This window comes from Peromyscus eremicus, chromosome 1 (assembly GCF_949786415.1).
Source record: "Peromyscus eremicus chromosome 1, PerEre_H2_v1, whole genome shotgun sequence".
Taxonomy (NCBI): Eukaryota; Metazoa; Chordata; class Mammalia; order Rodentia; family Cricetidae; genus Peromyscus; species Peromyscus eremicus.
Genome location: NC_081416.1, coordinates 43,300,460 through 43,319,295, shown reverse-complemented (window position 1 = coordinate 43,319,295; position 18,836 = coordinate 43,300,460). Strand labels below are relative to the sequence as shown.

General features: G+C 44.1%; 1 protein-coding gene across 1 annotated transcript in view; it reads right to left on the bottom strand.

Moving 5' to 3' along the window:
• Window positions 1-1,286: 1,286 nt before the first annotated feature.
• Ostf1 (osteoclast stimulating factor 1) overlaps window positions 1,287-18,836 on the bottom strand; it is a 55,799-nt gene continuing 38,249 nt past the window's right edge. Inside the window, exons 4-10 of the mRNA XM_059259870.1 lie at window positions 16,822-16,885; window positions 14,960-15,013; window positions 11,497-11,604; window positions 10,779-10,828; window positions 7,709-7,787; window positions 5,566-5,664; window positions 1,287-1,974 (exon numbers count right to left, since the gene is read on the bottom strand). Coding sequence (XP_059115853.1) covers window positions 1,916-1,974; window positions 5,566-5,664; window positions 7,709-7,787; window positions 10,779-10,828; window positions 11,497-11,604; window positions 14,960-15,013; window positions 16,822-16,885 — 513 coding nt within the window. The 3' untranslated portion in view covers window positions 1,287-1,915. The remainder of the gene's footprint in view (window positions 1,975-5,565; window positions 5,665-7,708; window positions 7,788-10,778; window positions 10,829-11,496; window positions 11,605-14,959; window positions 15,014-16,821; window positions 16,886-18,836) is intronic.

Sequence of the window (18,836 nt, the reverse complement as noted above, 5' to 3'; positions counted from 1 at the left end):
GTGGTGGCTCATGCCTACAATCCCAGCACTTGGCAGGCAAAGGCAGGGTTTGAGGACAGCTTGGGCTATACAGTGAGTCTCAGGATGGTCTGGTGAGACGCCATCTCAAACAACCAGAAAGAAACACATTTATTTGAAGACTATGGTACCATCCTCAGCTACTCTCTGAGTGCATGCTTTGCTGTTAATGTTTCCAAGGGTTCTTTTCTACTAAATTGGTTAACCTCGACCTGGTTCCTCCGGGTACCTTTCTCAAGGGACCTAACCCACAGAGAGAAACCAGCTATAGCCAGAAGGTGAACCTACGTAGGTTATTCATTTCCTGAGCTGACCCACTTCCTTCTTCACAAATTTTCTTCTCATGACCAATAAGCCTTTTGAAATGAACAGTGAATTTTTGGAAATATATTTCTGGGCCCTGGGCTGGGAATCTAGACACATGATGAGATCGTGCCATCTTTAATATTTCTGCAGTGACACAAAATTAAAACTTCTTTTTTTGGGGGGGTCTTTCGAGACAAGGTTTCTCTGTGTAGCTTTGGCTGTCCTGGAACTCAATCTGTAGACCAGGCTGGCCTTGAACTCACCGAGATCCACCTGTCTCTGCCTCCGCCTCCTCAGTGCTGGGATTAAAGGCGTTCACCATCACTGCCCAGCAAAAATAAGAACTTCTAATGAAGTGTCATGTTAGTACTGCAAAATGCTCCCTATGTCACCTGACAAAGCAAAAGAATCCAAACCCTTATGAGAAAACAAATGTTATCTGAGAGAGAAATGCTCATGTTTCCTAACTACACCACACTGAAAATTATGGCAGCTTTCATAAGGAAATTAAGATGTTTGTTTGTTTGTTTGTTTGTTTGTTTGAGACAGGGTTTCTCTGTTTAAGTCTGGCTGTCCTGGAACTCGCTCTATAGACCAGGCTAGCCTTGAACTCTGCCTCCCCAGTGTTGGAATTAAAGGCATGTGCCAACACCACCTGGTGGAAATCAAGATTTTTTAAAGCTTCCACACTTTAATCAAAGTGAAATGAGGTTACTGAGTTTCTCTGTTCTAAGTATTACCTTGAATACCATTCTGAGTATTTTGTAACTATTAAAATTTTATCTTTTCTAAGACATGCAATTGATGATCTGGGAAGCCGTGAGTGAAACACAACTATGATTCCTCTGTGCTAACCAATATAAAATGCAATCTAAAAGTAAGATAAAATCAGTTCTTACCTGAGTACAAAAAGCTTTATTTATTTACCAGCAGTGAGTGATAGCACAGAAACAGATAACAAAGACTCTTTAAATGTTTATTTTTGTCAGAAGAGCTGACAATATTCTGTTGAGAGTTTTGGTCTATCGTTATAATAAGCATTTCCCCCTTGAAAAACCCACTCAAAACATCCCATTCCTTGAGGTAAAGAACTTTAAAAAAAAAATCCTGATTTTTTTAAAAGAAAAAAATTATTAAAATTCCTTTAGCTTGATAAATAGAAATAATCTTCTCTTGTTCTACACTGGTGAACATATATGCATTTTATACAGCAAAGTATCCCAGCGCTTATTGGCAAGCCACGGGTGAGAATCACCGGTGCCATGCCGACTCATCACAGATCACAGTGCAACAGTGCCATGTTCATACAGACTTTAAAAAGAACGGTTATCGCCGGGCGGTGGTGGTGCACGCCTTTGATCCCAGCACTCGGGAGGCAGAGGCAGGCGGATCTTTGTGAGTTCGAGGCCAGCCTGGTCTCCAGAGCGAGATCCAGGAAAGGCACAAAGCTACACAGAGAAACCCTGTCTCGAAAAACCAAAAAAAAAAAAAAAAAAAAGAACGGTTATCAATACTCTTCCGGCAAAACAACCAAGGTTTTGGAATGGCAAAAGCAAAAGGAGTTTAGGCATCAAAGCAGCTCCGGGAGGAATCAGTCTGAGTCTTCGTCATCAAGGTAGTCCTCGGCGTTGCTTAACGTTCGAACCCCATCTGAAGAGAAGACAGGAAGGAGGCAAAACAAAGAAATCACAAACGGTTCAGAATTTTCCTCACTTTCAGTGCCTTTGACAATTCAAAACACCATCTCCCCTCTGACTGAGGGACTATGGGGTCCCCGAAACCCTTCCCAACATTGCTTTTCAGCCTATGAAGCATCACTCCTGCAGAGGCTGCCAAGCCCTTTGACAGAGTGAGGCACTTGGTAGGGAGGCCAGGTGTCTGACTGCCACTGCACAAAGCAAACCGCCACATGCACTGTGGCCCGCAGGGAGCACACCAGCAACCCCTTCACAAGTGACATCAGCCAGTCCACAGCCTGTGCCTTACCTGAAGGCAGGTGATAGAAAGATAACTAATGAGGGAGAAAGGAAAGCGAAAACACAGATGCCTAAGTTTCATTTCAGACAAATTAAGTATACAAAGAAGCAAGAGACTGAAAAAAAAAAAAATCAATGAAAAAGCCGGACCCTGTGCTGTGGGATGTTCTGTGAGGCAAATGTGTTGCTCTGATTGGTTGGTAAATAAAACACTGATTGGTCAGTAGTCAGGCAGGAGGAAGTATAGGCGGGACAAGGAGGAGAATAAAGCTGGGAAGTGGAAGGCTGAGTCAGAGACACTGCCAGCCGCCACGATGACAAACAGCATGTGAAGATGCCGGTAAGCCACGAGCCATGTGGCAAGGTATAGATTTATAGAAATGGATTAATTTAAGCTGTAAGAACAGTTAGCAAGAAGCCTGGTACGGCCATACAGTTTGTAAGCAATATAAGTCTCTGTGTTTACTTGGTTGGGTCTGAGCGGCTGTGGGACTGGCAGGTGAGAGAGATTTGTCCTGACTGTGAGCCAGGCAGGAAAACTCTAGCTACAACCCTGTCAAATATTAAAGCAATCTTAAACAGGGGTCAAAAGGAAGACAGCTATTCTAACTGCTGCCTCTTTGGCTGGGGTGTCAAATTCTTACACTTTCCAGCAACTCAAAAACAAATGGACTGTTAGAGCTTAACTGCTGCAGAACAGCAAGGTATCCCGACCATACTCTCTCACTAGCACAGCCCAGATTACACCGGAAATGTGACTTGTCCCGATTCTGCAGAGGGTACAGGAGGATGGGCAGAGAACCCTACCAAGCTAGAAAGATAGCTTGCTGGTCAGGACCCAGCTCAAGGGACAGAGAATGAGAACCTTCAGAGCCTAAGAAACTTTAGACCTCAGTAGAGTCTCTGAAGGTACTAGTCTAGCAACAGGAAGTCAGTGGCAGAGAAAGGAAGTTAGGCCACAGCCCTCCCTCCTCACTCAACTGGACACCAAGGACCAGGAGGTTGACCTCAAGCAAAAGCCACCCAGCCAGCAACAAGCATGGCTTCTAGTTTCTCTCCCACATAGTTGCTAATACAGCTTTCCCCAAATCTGTAGCAGGCACCACTAGCTAAGCTAATAAACACTCTGTCATTCCCTCTAGAGCCCACATCCATAAATGAATGTCTTTAAAGAAAGAGCAGTTTCACTCCTGGTTAAAACACCAAACTCCAGGCTGGTTTTCACTGTATGTAAACTGAAAAGGAGGGTACTACAAGAGGAGCAACAGGTTCACGGGCAGCCTGATGCTGGGACTTGGTAATGGGCAAGGAGGATAATTTGGGAGGTTCCCTTAAGCCCTGACGAGAGGAAGGATGCTGAGGGTTTCTGATGGGCAAGGAGGGGACTAGGGAGTGTCTCTGTTGTTGCTTCTGTTAGGAGCCGGGTATGGTACAGAGTGGTGTGCCATGCTGCCACTTCTCAGGGTGATGGACACTGGAGGGAAGGATTAGTTTCCACAGGGTTCAAAATTAATGGGAAAAAGCGGTGGTGGCGCACGCCTTTAATCCCAGCACTCAGGGGGCAGAAGCAGGCGGATCTCTGTGAGTTCGAGGCCAGCCTGGTCTGCAGAGCTAGTTCCAGGACAGCCAGGGCTACACACAGAGAAACCTTGTCTTAAAAAACAAAAACAAACAAAAGAATAAAGAGAAATATAACCAGTTTTCCATTAAACAGAAAAAGATTTATGGTTGTGGTTGTCTCTTCACAGCAACAGAACAGTAACAAAGACAACCCCTTCATTCGAAATAACCACCATGTATAACTTTCACTTCATTCTTTCAAATTTATTTTCCCACATCTATATTTTAATCTTTAAGTATGTACACCTCAACTGGGCGTTGATGGCACATGCCTTTAATTCCAGCACTTGGTAGGCAGAGGCAGGCGGATCTCTGTGAGTTCAAGGCCAGCTTGATCTATTGAGAGAAATCCAGGACAGCCAAGACTACACAGAGAAACTCTGTCTCAAAAAATACAAACAAACAAAAAGAATACACCTCATCTTTAAATTTTCAAAACCATCTACACACTGTGAATAGATTCTAAAATCTTTGGCAAAGCCTGGAATAATTTCAATTACAACTTATTGCTACCCTCATTAAATCTAAAGCATAATGCAACCATGGGGTGGGGAACTTGAATTTCAGTTACATCTGTCTTCAGCCACACCCAGAAGCCATGATGTGAGAGTGGAAAGCATACCCATTATCAGCAAAGAACAGAAGAAACACACCGTGAAAGAGCCTGCCTTCAAATTTGCTTACCTGACACTATTATTCTACTCTAGATCTGATTTACATCAGTGGTATATATTCAAAATTCACAATCATTTATCAAGGGGGGGGGAGGATAAAACCTTCTGTGGGGCTGGAGAGATGGCTCAGCAGTTAAGAGACCTGACTGCTCTTCCAGAGGTCCTGAGTTCAATTTCCAGAATTTACATGCCAGCTCACAACTGTCTATAATGGAATCTGATGCCATCTTCTGGTGTGCAGATGTACATGTAGACAAAACTCACAAATACATTGTGGTAGCTTGAATGTAATTGGCCCCCATAATCTCATAAGGAGTGGCATTATTAAGAGGTATGACTTTGTTGGAATGGGTATGGCCTTCTGGAGGAAGTATGTCACTGTGGGGGTGGGCTTTGAGGTTTTCTATGCTCAGGATACCGCCTAGTGTCTCAGTTGACTTCCTGTTGCCTGCAAGATGTAGGACTCTCAGCTACTCCTCCAGCACCATGTCTGACTGCATGCCACCATGCTCCCCACCATGATGATAATGGATTGAACCTCTGAAACTGTAAGTGAGCTCCCTCAATTAAATGTTTTCCTTATAAGAGTTGCCATGGTCATGGTGTCTCTTTACAACAATAGAAATTCTAACTAAGACACACATAAAACACATAAATAATTATTTTCTTAAATTTTTTTGTTTCTTTTTAATTTTTTAAGATTTATTTACTTTATGGTGCTCTATCTGCACGCACACCTGCATGCCAGAAAATGGCAACAGATCCCATTATAGATGGTTGTGAGCCACCATGTGGTTGCTGAGAATTGAACTCAGGACCTCTGGAAGAGCTGCCAATGCTCTTAACCACTAAGCTGTCTCTTCAGCCCCATAAATAAATCTTTTAAAAAAACAAAAACAAAACCCTTTTGAAATAGAAAGATGCTAAGTCTCAGTCATAAGCACAACAAGGAGAATGACATAAAACAATACCTGTCCCCTGCTTCTTTTTCAAGAGTGACGCACAGGCTGCATTGGTGGCCATGTCCAAGGCCAGCTTCTTCTCATTGTTTCTCAAGTCTGTCCTGGCACCTTCCAACACAAGAAAAGGAAACCATGTGTCTCTGAGGACTGGACCACAGCAGCCAATCCTCTGTACCAAGGCAGCCAATCCTCTGTACCAAAGTTAGTCACTTTGGCAAAGCTACATAGAGAACAATTATGGCCCAGAATGAACGTGACAGGGATTGCACAGGGCTTTTCAATGAGGCCATTACGAGGTCCTGTGTAAATCCTAAACCACAGTTATAACCATTGTCCCAAGGGTTATGTGGATCTTAGCAGAAGGCTTTGGGGCTTCCATCTAGCACACCCTTTGCCTCTCCTTCAGTTCATGAGGGCCTTTAGAAAACTCCACGGGGTTGAACGTCAGGGGATTAATATTTTATATCTGCAGGTGCATTCATATGCAAATCAGCAGAATGGCAAAACAATAAAACTCATAGGCAATTCATTGTTCCCAAATTCATTGTCCCTGTAAGCCCTCTTCCACTCATTTTTTCCCCTCGTCTTGGTGCTACAAATTACATCAGAATCCAGAGACATCTGCATTGTTACAGAACGAGAAATACAGAAGTGTACTCAACAGTGTTGATTTACTCCCCGGAACTAAGCTCTTCAGAGGTGACCACTCTTACAGTGGGCCTGAGCCGTCTCCCCTGTGTTTGCCAATGATCTGCACACATATGAACATGTGCACAAAGCCAAATCACCTGTGCTGCTCTGTGATTCCATTTGTAAATTCCACTTGTTTACTTTGTATGTATGTGTGTGGACACCTGTGTCACGCTGCACCTGGAAGGCCAGAGCTGGTGTTCCCCGTCCACCATACGGGTCCCAGGGACTGAACTCAAGTCCCCAGGCTGGTGGCAGGCACCCTTCCCTGCTCAGTCATCGTGTTAGCCTTATAGCTTCATTTTTAACTTAACAAGAATTAAACAATGGTGCATTTTTTCTTAGATATGCACAAAACTCGATGTATCTGAACATTTATAGGGATTGCAATTTGTGGATGTTCCAAAACTGATTTCATCACAGCTCTAATGACAGGAGTCAGTTCTTCCTGATTGTCATCATTTCCAACACTATCGTGAGCAGCATCCCAAAGGACTTGCTCACAGGTTTACTTAAAGGGTTCACTAGAAGTGATACTGAGGGCTGCTGTCAAACTGTCCTCCTCGCCTTCTATCACAGCCACAGTTCCCACAATGTACGCAGTACCATGGGTGCTTGCAACCACTTCGAAAACAAAACATTAAGTGTGGCTCAGCAGCACACCGCTCACGGCTGCCACATTAGACAGCACAGCCTTCAGCATGACCTTTAAGAAAACCCAACAATCGTCCTCATGGTGAATAATCTTTTGGACCAGGGGTTTGCATCATCATCTCACTTCAACCAAAAACATCCTTGCTCATAAATTCTACAACACTGCCCCTAAAGATTCCTAAAGATAGAATCTACAAATTGTGGCTTGGAGAAAGATTCCACAGAATTGCCCTCTGGGCCAAGCCCCTGAGTGGCATGCATGGCCAGCCCTCTGTAAGAGCAGTTAATATTTATGGGACAAGCAGACAAATGGATGAGCAGTCCCTGATTTAGCTGCTTGCTCTGAATCACACAGAAGCAAGAAATGGGATCAAAGCATCCTTCGTTCACACCTCAGCACTGGCTCAGCTTAGGCAAGAGCAGCTACAGCATTTCTGCTATCTATTCAGGCTCTCCCAAGCAAACATGAGCCTCACCAACTTTCCCAGGACACGATGCCCTGAAAAACCTTTCCTCCTAAAATCCTTCATTCCTACAGATATGCATAGCAAGTTCCTTCTAAAAGTAATACGTTTGTATGTACTTTTTAAGTTTATCAAGGTCTTAATTCACAGTAAAAAGTACCATAAATGTACCCCAGTAATTTCATCTCAATTATAATAATGATGTACTATAGATAAGAGTAGAGGTTAAAACTCCAGCTTTAATGGAAGGAGACTTAATCTTCCTACTATTTTAAATGGCCTGCTTCATTAGGAGCTATTTTTCAAGGCAAGCAAATATCAGGTCAATTCAATAAAAACTTTACCTTTTGCCAGTAGCAACTGGACAATGTCTGCATAACCCTTCCAGGCAGCTGCGTGCAGAGCCGTGTCTCCCAGCTTGTTCTATGGTAAAAGAAAGGGAAAACAGTGTTACAAAAATACAAAGTGGACTGGATGAAGAGAGCAATGTAAGTTTAGTCCCTGTAAATCGAAATTAAGAGAAAAGCTCCAGAACCACATGGAATTCCAAAGGAGAGAGGAACAACAAGCAATGAGAAAATCTGCTCTGGGAAGCCGGAGGCAGCAAAACTAATGTGGCAGAGACAGGCTGAGGCACAGGCTCCTGCTGAGAGAGGCCTTGGCAGGAGATGCAAAGAGACCCAGAAAAAGTCAGGAACTGAAGATTCCTAGAGGCACGGGACAAGAATGAGGCATGGAGAGAAAACAGGAGTGACCAAATGGATTCATACAACATCATTAGACCCCTTGGACCAATTACTGGCAGATGTCCCACTAACAGCAGTAGAATTGTCCTGCTGAGAGATTCCCAGAGTTCCCCAGCTCATGCACAATGGCAGGAGAGAAGGTGACAAAGCCAGCTGGATGAAAACCTGTAAACTGAACAGTGAGATCCTTCACTCAGCTGCTTTTACCCTCATTGCCCAGTGGGAAGGGTGAAGGGAAGGGTGGTGACTTCGGCCAGGAGAGTGCAGGACCCCTGCCAAACAGTATGGCCCCACAGTGAGGGGTAGGAGTGGTATTTATGTTAGCATACTCAGTAACACAGGAGGGGCCTCATCATGTCACCCTATGGAGAAGTCCATTAAGAGGCACCCCATCCTCCACCAAGAGCACATAGCTTCCAATCACAGACAAATGGATGAACCAAGACACTGGGTGTTTGAAAACAGCTTAAGTGTTTGAGTAGAGGTCAACTTAAACAAAATAAAAAAAGCTCCTAGGGAGAAAAGCACAGTAAATAGCAGAGAACATTTTTTTTTGTTTGTTTGTTTGTTTGTTTTTGTTTTTCGAGACAGGGTTTCTCTGTGTAGCTTTGCGCCTTTTCCTGGAACTCACTTGGTAGCCCGGGCTGGCCTCGAACTCACAGAGATCCGCCTGGCTCTGCCTCCCGAGTGCTGGGATTAAAGGCGTGCGCCACCACCGCCCGGCAGCAGAGAACATTTTTAAAAGCAATATTAATATATCAGCCATATTAGATGGTTTTATATAATCAGACAAGAAAAGGATGTCATTAAAAGTAAGAGTGAAATAAGAGCTTGTAGTCAACAAACTTCTCAGATGACTCCTGTAATGCCTGATCTTGCTTGTCCCCCAACAGACCCCATATACAACCCTGTCATCCTCAAGTGTGGGTGAAGCCAGAGAATATAAAGGCCATCACTTCTGTTGGCTGGGGCATGGTGGTGCATGCCTTTAATCCTAGCACTCAGAAGAGAGACAGGTGGATCTCTGTGAGTTCAAGTCTAGCCTGGTCTACACAGCAAGTTTAAGGCCAGCCTGAGATACATAGTAAGACCTTGTATTTAAAAAATAAAAAGCCCATCACTTTGTAGACAATATTTATTGGGTTCACCAAAAGGGAGATTATTCTGGGTAGGCCACATCTAGTCAGGCAGGCTTTTAAAAACAAAGGTTAAATGGCAGAGCGAAGACCACCACCTACTAGCCGCAAGGAGGACGGCAAAGAGCCATTCTGTGAACTCTTGACAGAAGGAAGTGGCATCTAAAAGCTGAGGTCATCAGTAGGTACTACAGGGGCGAAAAGCTCAAATCTCAGCAACTGTAGTGAGCTTAGACAGGAACCTCAAGCTTCTCAAGAACACAGTTCTAACGGAACCTGGGCTTTACAATGTGAGATCCTGAATCTTGTGATGTCATGCTCAGAATTCCAACCCACCCCATACACATTGCTAAACCTGGGAATTTGCTACACAGCAATATAAAATGAATATAGAATTTTGGGGAATTAAAAAAAAAAATCAAGATAAAAGTGGGGCTGCAGAGATGGCTCTGTGGTTAAGAGCACCCACTGCTCTTCCAGAGGACTCAGGTGCAATCCCCAGCAACCACATGAAGGCTCATAATTGTCTGCAACTCCAGTCCCTGGGGAATCTGATGCCCTCTTCTGGCCTCCATTGGTACTACATGTACATGGTGAATATACCGGTCAGCAAAACACCCATGCACATAGAAATAAAATTTTTTTAAAAACTTAAAAAAGGAAATCATTGAAAAAAAAAGAATAAAGATGAAGAAATCTCTGATAAAAAAGAAATCTGAGGTTCAACCTGTAGAATCAAAATAGCAAAGAAAGTGGTTAGATGTAGGGAAGGAAATAAGGTGATTTCTTAGGCTAAAAGAATTCACTGCATCCATTAGGGAAAAATAGCACTAAGGCACATCCTTCTAAGTTTTTAGAACCAAAGACACAGACTCCAATGGGAAAAAGACAGGTCACAAACAGACTGCAAACTGCCAAGGTTAGAAGTGGTGGGAGCTTGTCTCCTAAGGCTCACGTTTGAGTCTGGAAGAGAGCAGAGCCTTCAGTAGAAGGAAGGGTCCTTGCTGTGGTTTGGATCTTAAGCATACCCAGAGATCCCTGGCATGCTGCTATCCAGAAGGAGGCAGTAGAGTCTTGGAGAGAGGGGCAAGTGAGAAACCTTCGTTCCCTGGGGTGTGTGCTTAATGGGGTGGTGAGACTGTCCACCGCAGATGCAGTGAGCCAGCCGATCTGTACCACCATGTGCTCGCTCACCTTGGTACCAGCCCAAGAGCAATGGGGCCAATTGATCATGCAACAGCACTTCCCAAACTGGGACTGAAGGAAAGCTTTTCTCTTTGTGAGTTGATTATTTCCAACATGTGCTGTAGTACCAGAAAAGGACTGAGGGTATAGCTCTCTGATGCACACCTGAACAGTGTGAAGACTTGGCTTCACACCCCAGTACCACATCCCAAAAACACACTCGCAACAACAAAACTCGTGTGCTGTCGAATTTCAACCAAAATACTGTCTCCATGCACAAGCTGCACTGTGTCAATGAGAAAGAGATGGGTGTACTTAAATGCATTCCCCACGGTAGGCAGTCTCACCTGCTGGTTCAGCTCCACGTTCGGCTGAGTAAACAGAACCTCCACTATGTCTGCAATTCAAACAGAAAAAGGAGTTTCTTAAGACGAAAACAGCGAACGTTGTAAAAGCAGACATCATAATAGCAAAAGACAAGACTTATTAGGAGAATGTTCTAAGAAAATTCTTACAAGTTCCTCAAATTTTATATTCAGAAAAAAACCCTAAAAGGGTAGATTACAAAAGAAAATTTTCAGATCCAAAGGTATAGCTCAGTTGGTGGAAAGAGTGAAGGGTGGAGTTTGGGCTACAATGAAGTACATAGAATTCGACATGCCATTATTACTGATTGCCACAGAACTGCAGACCCAAGTCAGTGTGGTACTTCTGAATTTTTCATTAAATTTAAAATGTAGGGCCAAAAGCATAGCTAGGGAAAAGCTACCGGAGCCAACTGAGCCTTCCCTGTGGCATGTGACGGTAGGCTTGTTATCCTGTTACTGGTGTTTTCTAGTACATTCTGAAGCCTGAGAGAAGAAGTTCCCAGCCTTTCAAGAGATCTGCACAGTGGGGCTCACCAGCCACATCCCACCTCACTGCTCTGCAGTTTCCAGAAACACAGCTTTTGGCGGATGCTCTGAAGGATCTGCAGCATTGCTTTTATCATTTTAAGACAACAGGCTCCCTAGGTCCAGGCGATTTCGAACCGCACAGAACTGTGTCACTAGCAGGGTGCGGTACCTTTGTGGCCCCCGTGGCAGGCCCAGTACAGGGCTGTACTTCCAGCTTTGTCCAGGCCGTTCACCCCCACTCGGTTGTCCAAGCACTCCCTCAACCAGCTCAAGTTGCCTGAAAGAATTTTACACTTATAAAAAAACACAAGAAAAAGGCTTTTATTCCTTGTTTTGCTTTTCAATCAGTTTCATCTGTGGTAAGCTCCCATTTATGATGGATTCATCAGCAAACCCTAAAACGAGACCTGCCCGCTAAGGCACTTATTATGGTGCATTTGCACTCGGGGTTATTGACAGACAGCAGTAACATCCATTTTTAATAGGAGACGTTGTGAAAATAGGTCTAAAGGTACTTCTGTTTCGGAGGGGAAAAAGGACATTGTTTTTATCTCTGTTTAATTCTGAAAGGCAGGGAGTAACACAAAACCTAACTATAAACAGAAATTCTTCCTATTCATATTTAAAGACATTTTCAGTTTTTGAAAGAAAAAAAATGTAGTACCTTAAGTTTAGTAAGCTGCTCAAAACAACTGCTCTATGCTAAAGTATAGTCACTAATTTAAAATTTTCAGGCTAATGTCCTAAGTGTCTCATTTACAAAGAAGTTTGTTTGTTTTGTTTTGAATGTCATTGTAGTTGATCTAAGCCCTTCTGTTTGCACATGCAGATATGGGATGGAATGAAACTGCTTGCTGAGGCTGCATCAACACTTCCCATTATTCAAAGGACGGCTTCCTAGTAGACTTGCCATGGGAGATTGGAGTTACAGAAATTCTATGCTGTGGGGCTTCCCTTAGGCCCTCTAGGATGTTTAGCAACAGCCTGGGCCTCTACCTGAAGAACGCCTTGTGACAGAAGAATGCCTTGGGGCAATGTCTTGTGACAGTCAAAAATGTCCCCTCATATTGCCAGTGTCCCAGGTGTGGGAGCCAGGCCAACTGGGCTCCCACATTATACCCAAGTATACTTTTTTTTTTTTTTTTTTGGTTTTTCAAGACAGGGTTTCTCTGTGTAGCTTTGCACCTTTTCCTGGATCTTGCTCTGTAGAACAGGCTGGCCTCGAACTCACAAAGATCCACCTGGCTCTGCCTCCCAAGTGCTGGGATTAAAGGCGTGCGCCACCACTGCCCGGCCCCCAAGGGTACTCTTGAGGAGAGAGGGATAAGAGATTTAGATAGAAGGATAGAGGGGAGAGAAACAGATAGAAACACAGGATAGCCTGCGGGGGGGGGGGGGGGGGGGGGGCTGGATCCTTATCTACCTAAGGTCCAGTCTCTGCTAAAGGGCTATTTATAGGAATGCCAAGGGGTGGAGCAAAAGACCTCCCCCCTAGCTCAGCCAACTGTAGACCCTTCCAATCACCTAGAAACCATGCACATGGTCAAGCCACCTCTAATGCAGCTCTGCTGGGTTAAAAAAAAAAAGCTCAGATCTCACTAGGAAACCCTTGTGGGCCTCCACACCCAGGCTTGTGGGGATCAAGACAACTCCCACCCTTGTTGAGTCAGAGCCACCCCCACAACACTCTCCTAAGTGCTATGTCCCTGAACACCATTGCCATTCTGCCCTCCGAGACTTAAAACACTGTGTTGTGTTGTAATGATCTGGTACACCCATCTGCCCATATCTGCCTCTGAGCTTTGAGAATCAGATCATGACCTTCCTTCCACCTGCCTAGTCCTCCTTTGAGCACAATGTAGGAAAGTGCTCAAAGACGTGTGTTACCTGGTATTTTAAAATCACTCTTGCCCTTCTAGGGTGACAGATGTCAGCACAGAGGTTGCTTCTGAGGAAGGCAGGGTTTTAAGTGGGAAGGTACGTTGAGAGAACATTCTGAGATGACAGAAATGTTCTAGATCTTAATCTGAGGGTTGGTGCTCTGGGTATATATGTACTTGACAAAACTTATCAAACCATGTAATTAAAACCTAGGCATTTTGCTATAATATTGACCTGTCAGTCAAGATGTGCCTAAATCTGCAATAGTGGCATGACTTCTGTGGAGATAATCAATTTCTTTGATTCTATTTGAAACCTGTTAAACAGGAGGGAATTCATGCCTGGTACTGTAAACCTTTCCAATGGCCATGGCTGGGGATGTCACAGGTCACAGGGAGCAACCCACAATGGTTGTTTTGCTTTAGTGGTCATGTTGTCCAACCGCCTTCTAAATATGCATGTTTATACTCATGGGTCAGTGCTGCTCCCAACCTTGGTCAGAGAAGCTTCATTTTCGCGATGGCAGCAGTTAACGCTGACTCATAACCAGTCCAAGTGCTGGGAAAAAGTGAATACTGAGTGCTCAGCCCTAAACAGGGTAGCTGCATCATTCTCTCTCCATCCATGGCTCAGGAAACATTGTGGAGTACGAAAACGGAAAGAATGTAAGAGCCAGAGGATGGAGAAGAGCACTGTGACATGAGATGGCCGCTGCGCCCGTGGACTTACTACACACACAAGATCAAACCGGTCCCAATTCTGATGTGAATGGGAGAGGGGTTCATGAGGTGCCTTTCCCAGCTGAGAGCTATTGGAAGCTGACAGCTGATGGAGGAAGAGAAGTCATTTCTCTTGGGGGTGTGTCCACTGGTAGATTGCCCACGCTCCAGCGGATGGCCCCACAGCCATGTGCACAAGGACAATAATTGGACTCAGGGTTGTTTATTTTAAAAAGAGAACCTGCAGTTGGGAAGAGAGCATGCTATAGGGAAGAGAGAGTTGAAGGCAGAAAGATCAAAATACTTGTACACGGTTCATGTGTTTCCACTAGTTTGGCTATTTGTCCCTGCGCTTTTTCCAGTCTTGGTCTCAACAACTCTTGCTCATACAATCCCTCCTCTTTCTCGCCGATTGGACTCCTGGAACTCCACCTGGGGCCTGGCCGTGGATCTCTGCATCCGCTTCCACCAGTCACTGGATGAGATTTCTACCACAACAGTTAGGGTGTTTGGCCATCCGATCACCAGAAGAGCCCCCAACTGGATCAAGCCCTCTGGATAAGTGAGACAGTTGATTAGCTTGAACTGTTTGGGAGGCACCCAGGCAGTGGGACCAGGACCTGTCCTTAGTGCATGTGCTGGCTGTTTGGAACCTGGGGCCTATGCAGGGACACTTTGCTTAGCCTGGGAGGAGGGGACTGGACCTGCCTGAACTGAATCTACCAGGTTGTGCTGAATCCCCAGGGGAGTCCTTGCCCTGGAGGAGATGGGAATGAGGGGTGGGCTGGGGGGGAGGGCAGGAGGAGGGAGGACAGGGGAATCCGTGGCTGATATGTAAAATTAAATCAAATTATAAAATAAATAAATAAATAAATAAATAAATAAATAAATAAATAAATAAATAAATAAATAAATAGAAAAAATACTTGTACACATGTATGAGACTCTCAAAGAATAAAACATTTTTTAAAAATCTATGCATTTTGATATACCGTATCTTCTATCAAAAAAGAAAAAGAGAATCAAACCTACCTCTTTTTGCAGCTTCATGCAATGGATTGTCGATGGATTCTGCCTGCTCAGCCACTAGATAGAAAACAAAAATGCAAGCCCATCAATGATGTCACTCAGTGATAGACAGGAGCTAGTCATGCCCCATGGGCACCCAGCTTCATGGCCAGAGCCTCCGATACAACAGCTTAATTAATTACTTACTTAGGGTGGATTAGAAGTAACAGAAAATAACTGATAGTACTCCTTTAAAAGAGGCTGTGTTAAATGAAACCAAGCCAAGCAATAAGGCAGTAAGTAACACAGCAACCAACTGGAAGCATAAACAACAGCAAGCATAGCCATTAACAGAAACAGAAACAAAACCCCACACCAAGTTTACTCAAGCATTCAATAAAGGAAAGCCATGAAAGGTATAAGCATCTGATACCCAGTTCCACATTCTGTGGAACACCTTTGTTTTGAGGATACCTGATAACAGCTGTGATTCCCTTCTGTGGAGACATGCAGCAGTGACTGGGAGCGACACTGCTGCCTATATCCAAAGGACAGCAGCCGTCTATCTGCTCTCAACCACTGTGGCCCTAGAGTGAGCGGGATCGCCCAGAGCAAGACTGCTGCTCCAGGGCGACCTCAGGCCCACACCTGTCGTCCTAGGAGGGCTGGGGTAGGACGTTCTTCATGTCCATTTTTGGACTTTCTTACAACAGTATCTATGGCCAAGGCAGGAAATGCAGCACAGTGGAAAGATATTTAGGGGACTTCAGAGGAAGAGAACCACACGAAGCCCAGGGTGTGCAGGCTCCTGAGCTCAACCTGGCCATCGTCTCCATGTCTCTGAAGGACAGTCTGTGACATTGGCACATTCCCAGTGGCAGTGCTGGGAACCAGTGCCTGATGCTGGCTCTACCATCAGTCTAAGGAGTCATGGACTACTAAAGCCTAGAAGGCTCTTACACGTGATCTAAACCCAGCACTCCCACTACACAGATGTGGAATCGAATCCAGAGGCATCACTCTGCGTGTCTTTAGTCATGTAGCCTGTTACTAACTGGAAGAAGATGACTAAACTCAGGGACCCTCGTTCACCAATCGTGTGTCTTTTTAGCTTTGCTCGGCTAGTTTCTACTTACATGTTTTTGCATATTCTGCCCACCTTTCAGCTAGAAGTACTAATAATTTTGCATGGGAGACACATCTTTTTTTGTTGTTGTTTTGTTTTTTTCGAGACAGGGTTTCTCTGTGTAGTTTTGGTGCCTGTCCTGGAGCTCACTCTGTAGCCCAGGCTGGCCTCGAACTCACAGAGATCCGCCTGGCTCTGCCTCCCAAGTGCTGGGATCAAAGGCGTGCGCCACCACCGCCCGGCTGAGACACACCTTAACAAGCTCCTCAAGCTGCTTTGATTAGCACTTAATGAGTACAACGCTCAGTTAACACAATGGGGCTTCTTCACCACAAACCAGAGCAGTGCTTCTCAACCTTCCTAATGCTGTGGCCCTTTCATAGTTCCTCATGCTGTGATGACCCCAACCATAAATTATTTTTGTTGCTACTTCATAACTGTGCTTTGTTACTGTTGTGAATTATAACGTAAATATCTGATATGCAGGATATTTGATACGTGACCCCTGTGAAAGGGCCATTTGACCCCCAAAAGTTTCGACCCATGGGTTAAGAACTGCTGAACTAGATGAACAATGTGTGATCTGGAGTTTAAGAGCATTAAAAGAAAGTACTAAGAGCAGAATCCATAGTGTTTCCCAGGAAATAGTGTGGTTTTTCATGTTGCAATGAATTCTCCCAAGCATTGAGTTGGGCTGTGCACACCTGGTATGCACGGCCATCTTACAAACAGGAGGCTCACAGTGCAGCTGGTCACTTACCATAGTTGCTCGGGATCAGTCCTGTCCTGCCTTTGCATGTCCCTTTCCACCAGCTGGTATCACTCTGCCAAGAGAGCAGGGGAGTCAGAATGTAATTGTATCTGAAATTATTTGGGTCCCCAAGTCCTCATTTGGGTCCCCAATGATCAGCATCTTCAAACCCTTGCCATCTGTATCCATGTCCCTTGTCACGAACATTAAGTACAGAAGCATCCCCATTCACATCAGGTACACACCACAGGTCTTCCATCACAGAAACCAGAGATGTGAGAAAAGAGGAGGAACGCATTAGTTTAGATTATAGCTAAAGGATTTAGAGAGCAGGCTTCCACATCTCTCCTTTGATATACTTTTATGCTTTGGCACATTTTCTAAAGTTTCTTCTTGTGTCATCTTCACTTTTGGGTAACTGTTTATCATAGAGAAGTTCATAGCTGTACAGAAGCAGAACAATGTAATAACATTTCCTAACTGCGTGACTCATTGTTTGTGACCAATAATACCCACCACCCATCTTATTTCCCCTCTGGGATTACCAGGGTTAGTGGTAGGTAGTGTATTTTTTACTTTGCAAGATTGGAATATGTATCTGAAAGATAAATAATTTTCAAAGGCAACTGTGACACCATTACCACAGTTTCTAACTTTCCCCCAGGAATTCTTAACATCATCAATTATCTAAGTCAAAACTCAACATTCCTAACGGCCCACAGTTCAAGATTTCAAATAAGGACCACATAGTACAACTAATTTCCCTTTTACTTCACCTTTAATTTACAGGCCTCTCATACATTCTTTTCTTTGTTAGTTTTGCTGCTGTTGTTTGGTTTTTTAGCTCTTGAGATATATATATATATATATATATATATATATATATATATATATATATATATATATATACACATGTATATATATACATATATATATTTGAATAAACAATTTATTTCTTCTATAGAAACTGAAACAGTCTGGATTTTGCTGTTGTAAACCTATGCTATCATTAAAAACATCCCCCTTTTCCATGCATTGCCCATGAGTTGCTACTGAGTTCTAAAAGCATAAGCAGATTCAGCCGCACATTTTTGGGAAGGCATGGGTAGTATTGATTTCCCCCATCAGGAAACATGCACGGCAAGGCTGCCTCTGTAGGGAAGTAGCTGCTGTCAGTAATCAGAGGGGTTGCAGAATGGGAATATTTTTCCATTTAAATGAAGAGTATATCTCTTTAAAGAGTTAACTTTCCCTTACCAACTCTCAGAACACTCAAGATAAAGTCAGGAAGAAAGGACACAATAAGTACTGACTCCTTCCCTGACCAGGTGTCAGAATAAACACCCTTGTTCCAGAGTGTTTCCTCACAGTACCAATGAGATCTGTTTTCAGATAGCATTAGGAATCATAAACTTCAACCAGTGTTTCAATCCTTGCGGGTTGTTGCCCTGACTGATGCTTAAACTGCCCCCATCTCAGGGTAGCGCATACTGCTTTCCTTGTCACTCCAACATGTGGCACTTGCAGTCTCCTGAAGCTGCCGTCTATTCCAGTCACAAGATAGCCAGTTCATCCTGCACATATGATGGCCCAGAGCTGGTACTAGCCATTTCTCAAAGGGGCCTTGTTCCTTTCAATGAAAGTAATATATTATTACTGGGTTGGCAATTTGCTAAGGCCCCCTTCAAAAATAAAATGTGATGCTTTCTTCCAACTCAAATGAAGGACTTCTGTGTTTCTACTTCATTTTACTGACTGACATCTGCTCATCCTCCTCCTCCCTGCTGAGAACCCACAATGGACACCAGCGACCTAATGACTCATCCGCCCTCAAATGCGAGACACACAGCGGTCTCAGAGCATTTGCAGGTCAATATGGGCACTCTCCATTTCTTTATATGTATTTATTTATTCCTTCCTTCTATTATTTATTTATTGGCATTCTGTTTCATTTGCTATAGTCACTAGAAATGTTGAGTCAAACTGCCAAGTCTGGCTGAGAGAAAACACTTTCTTTCTGTGTG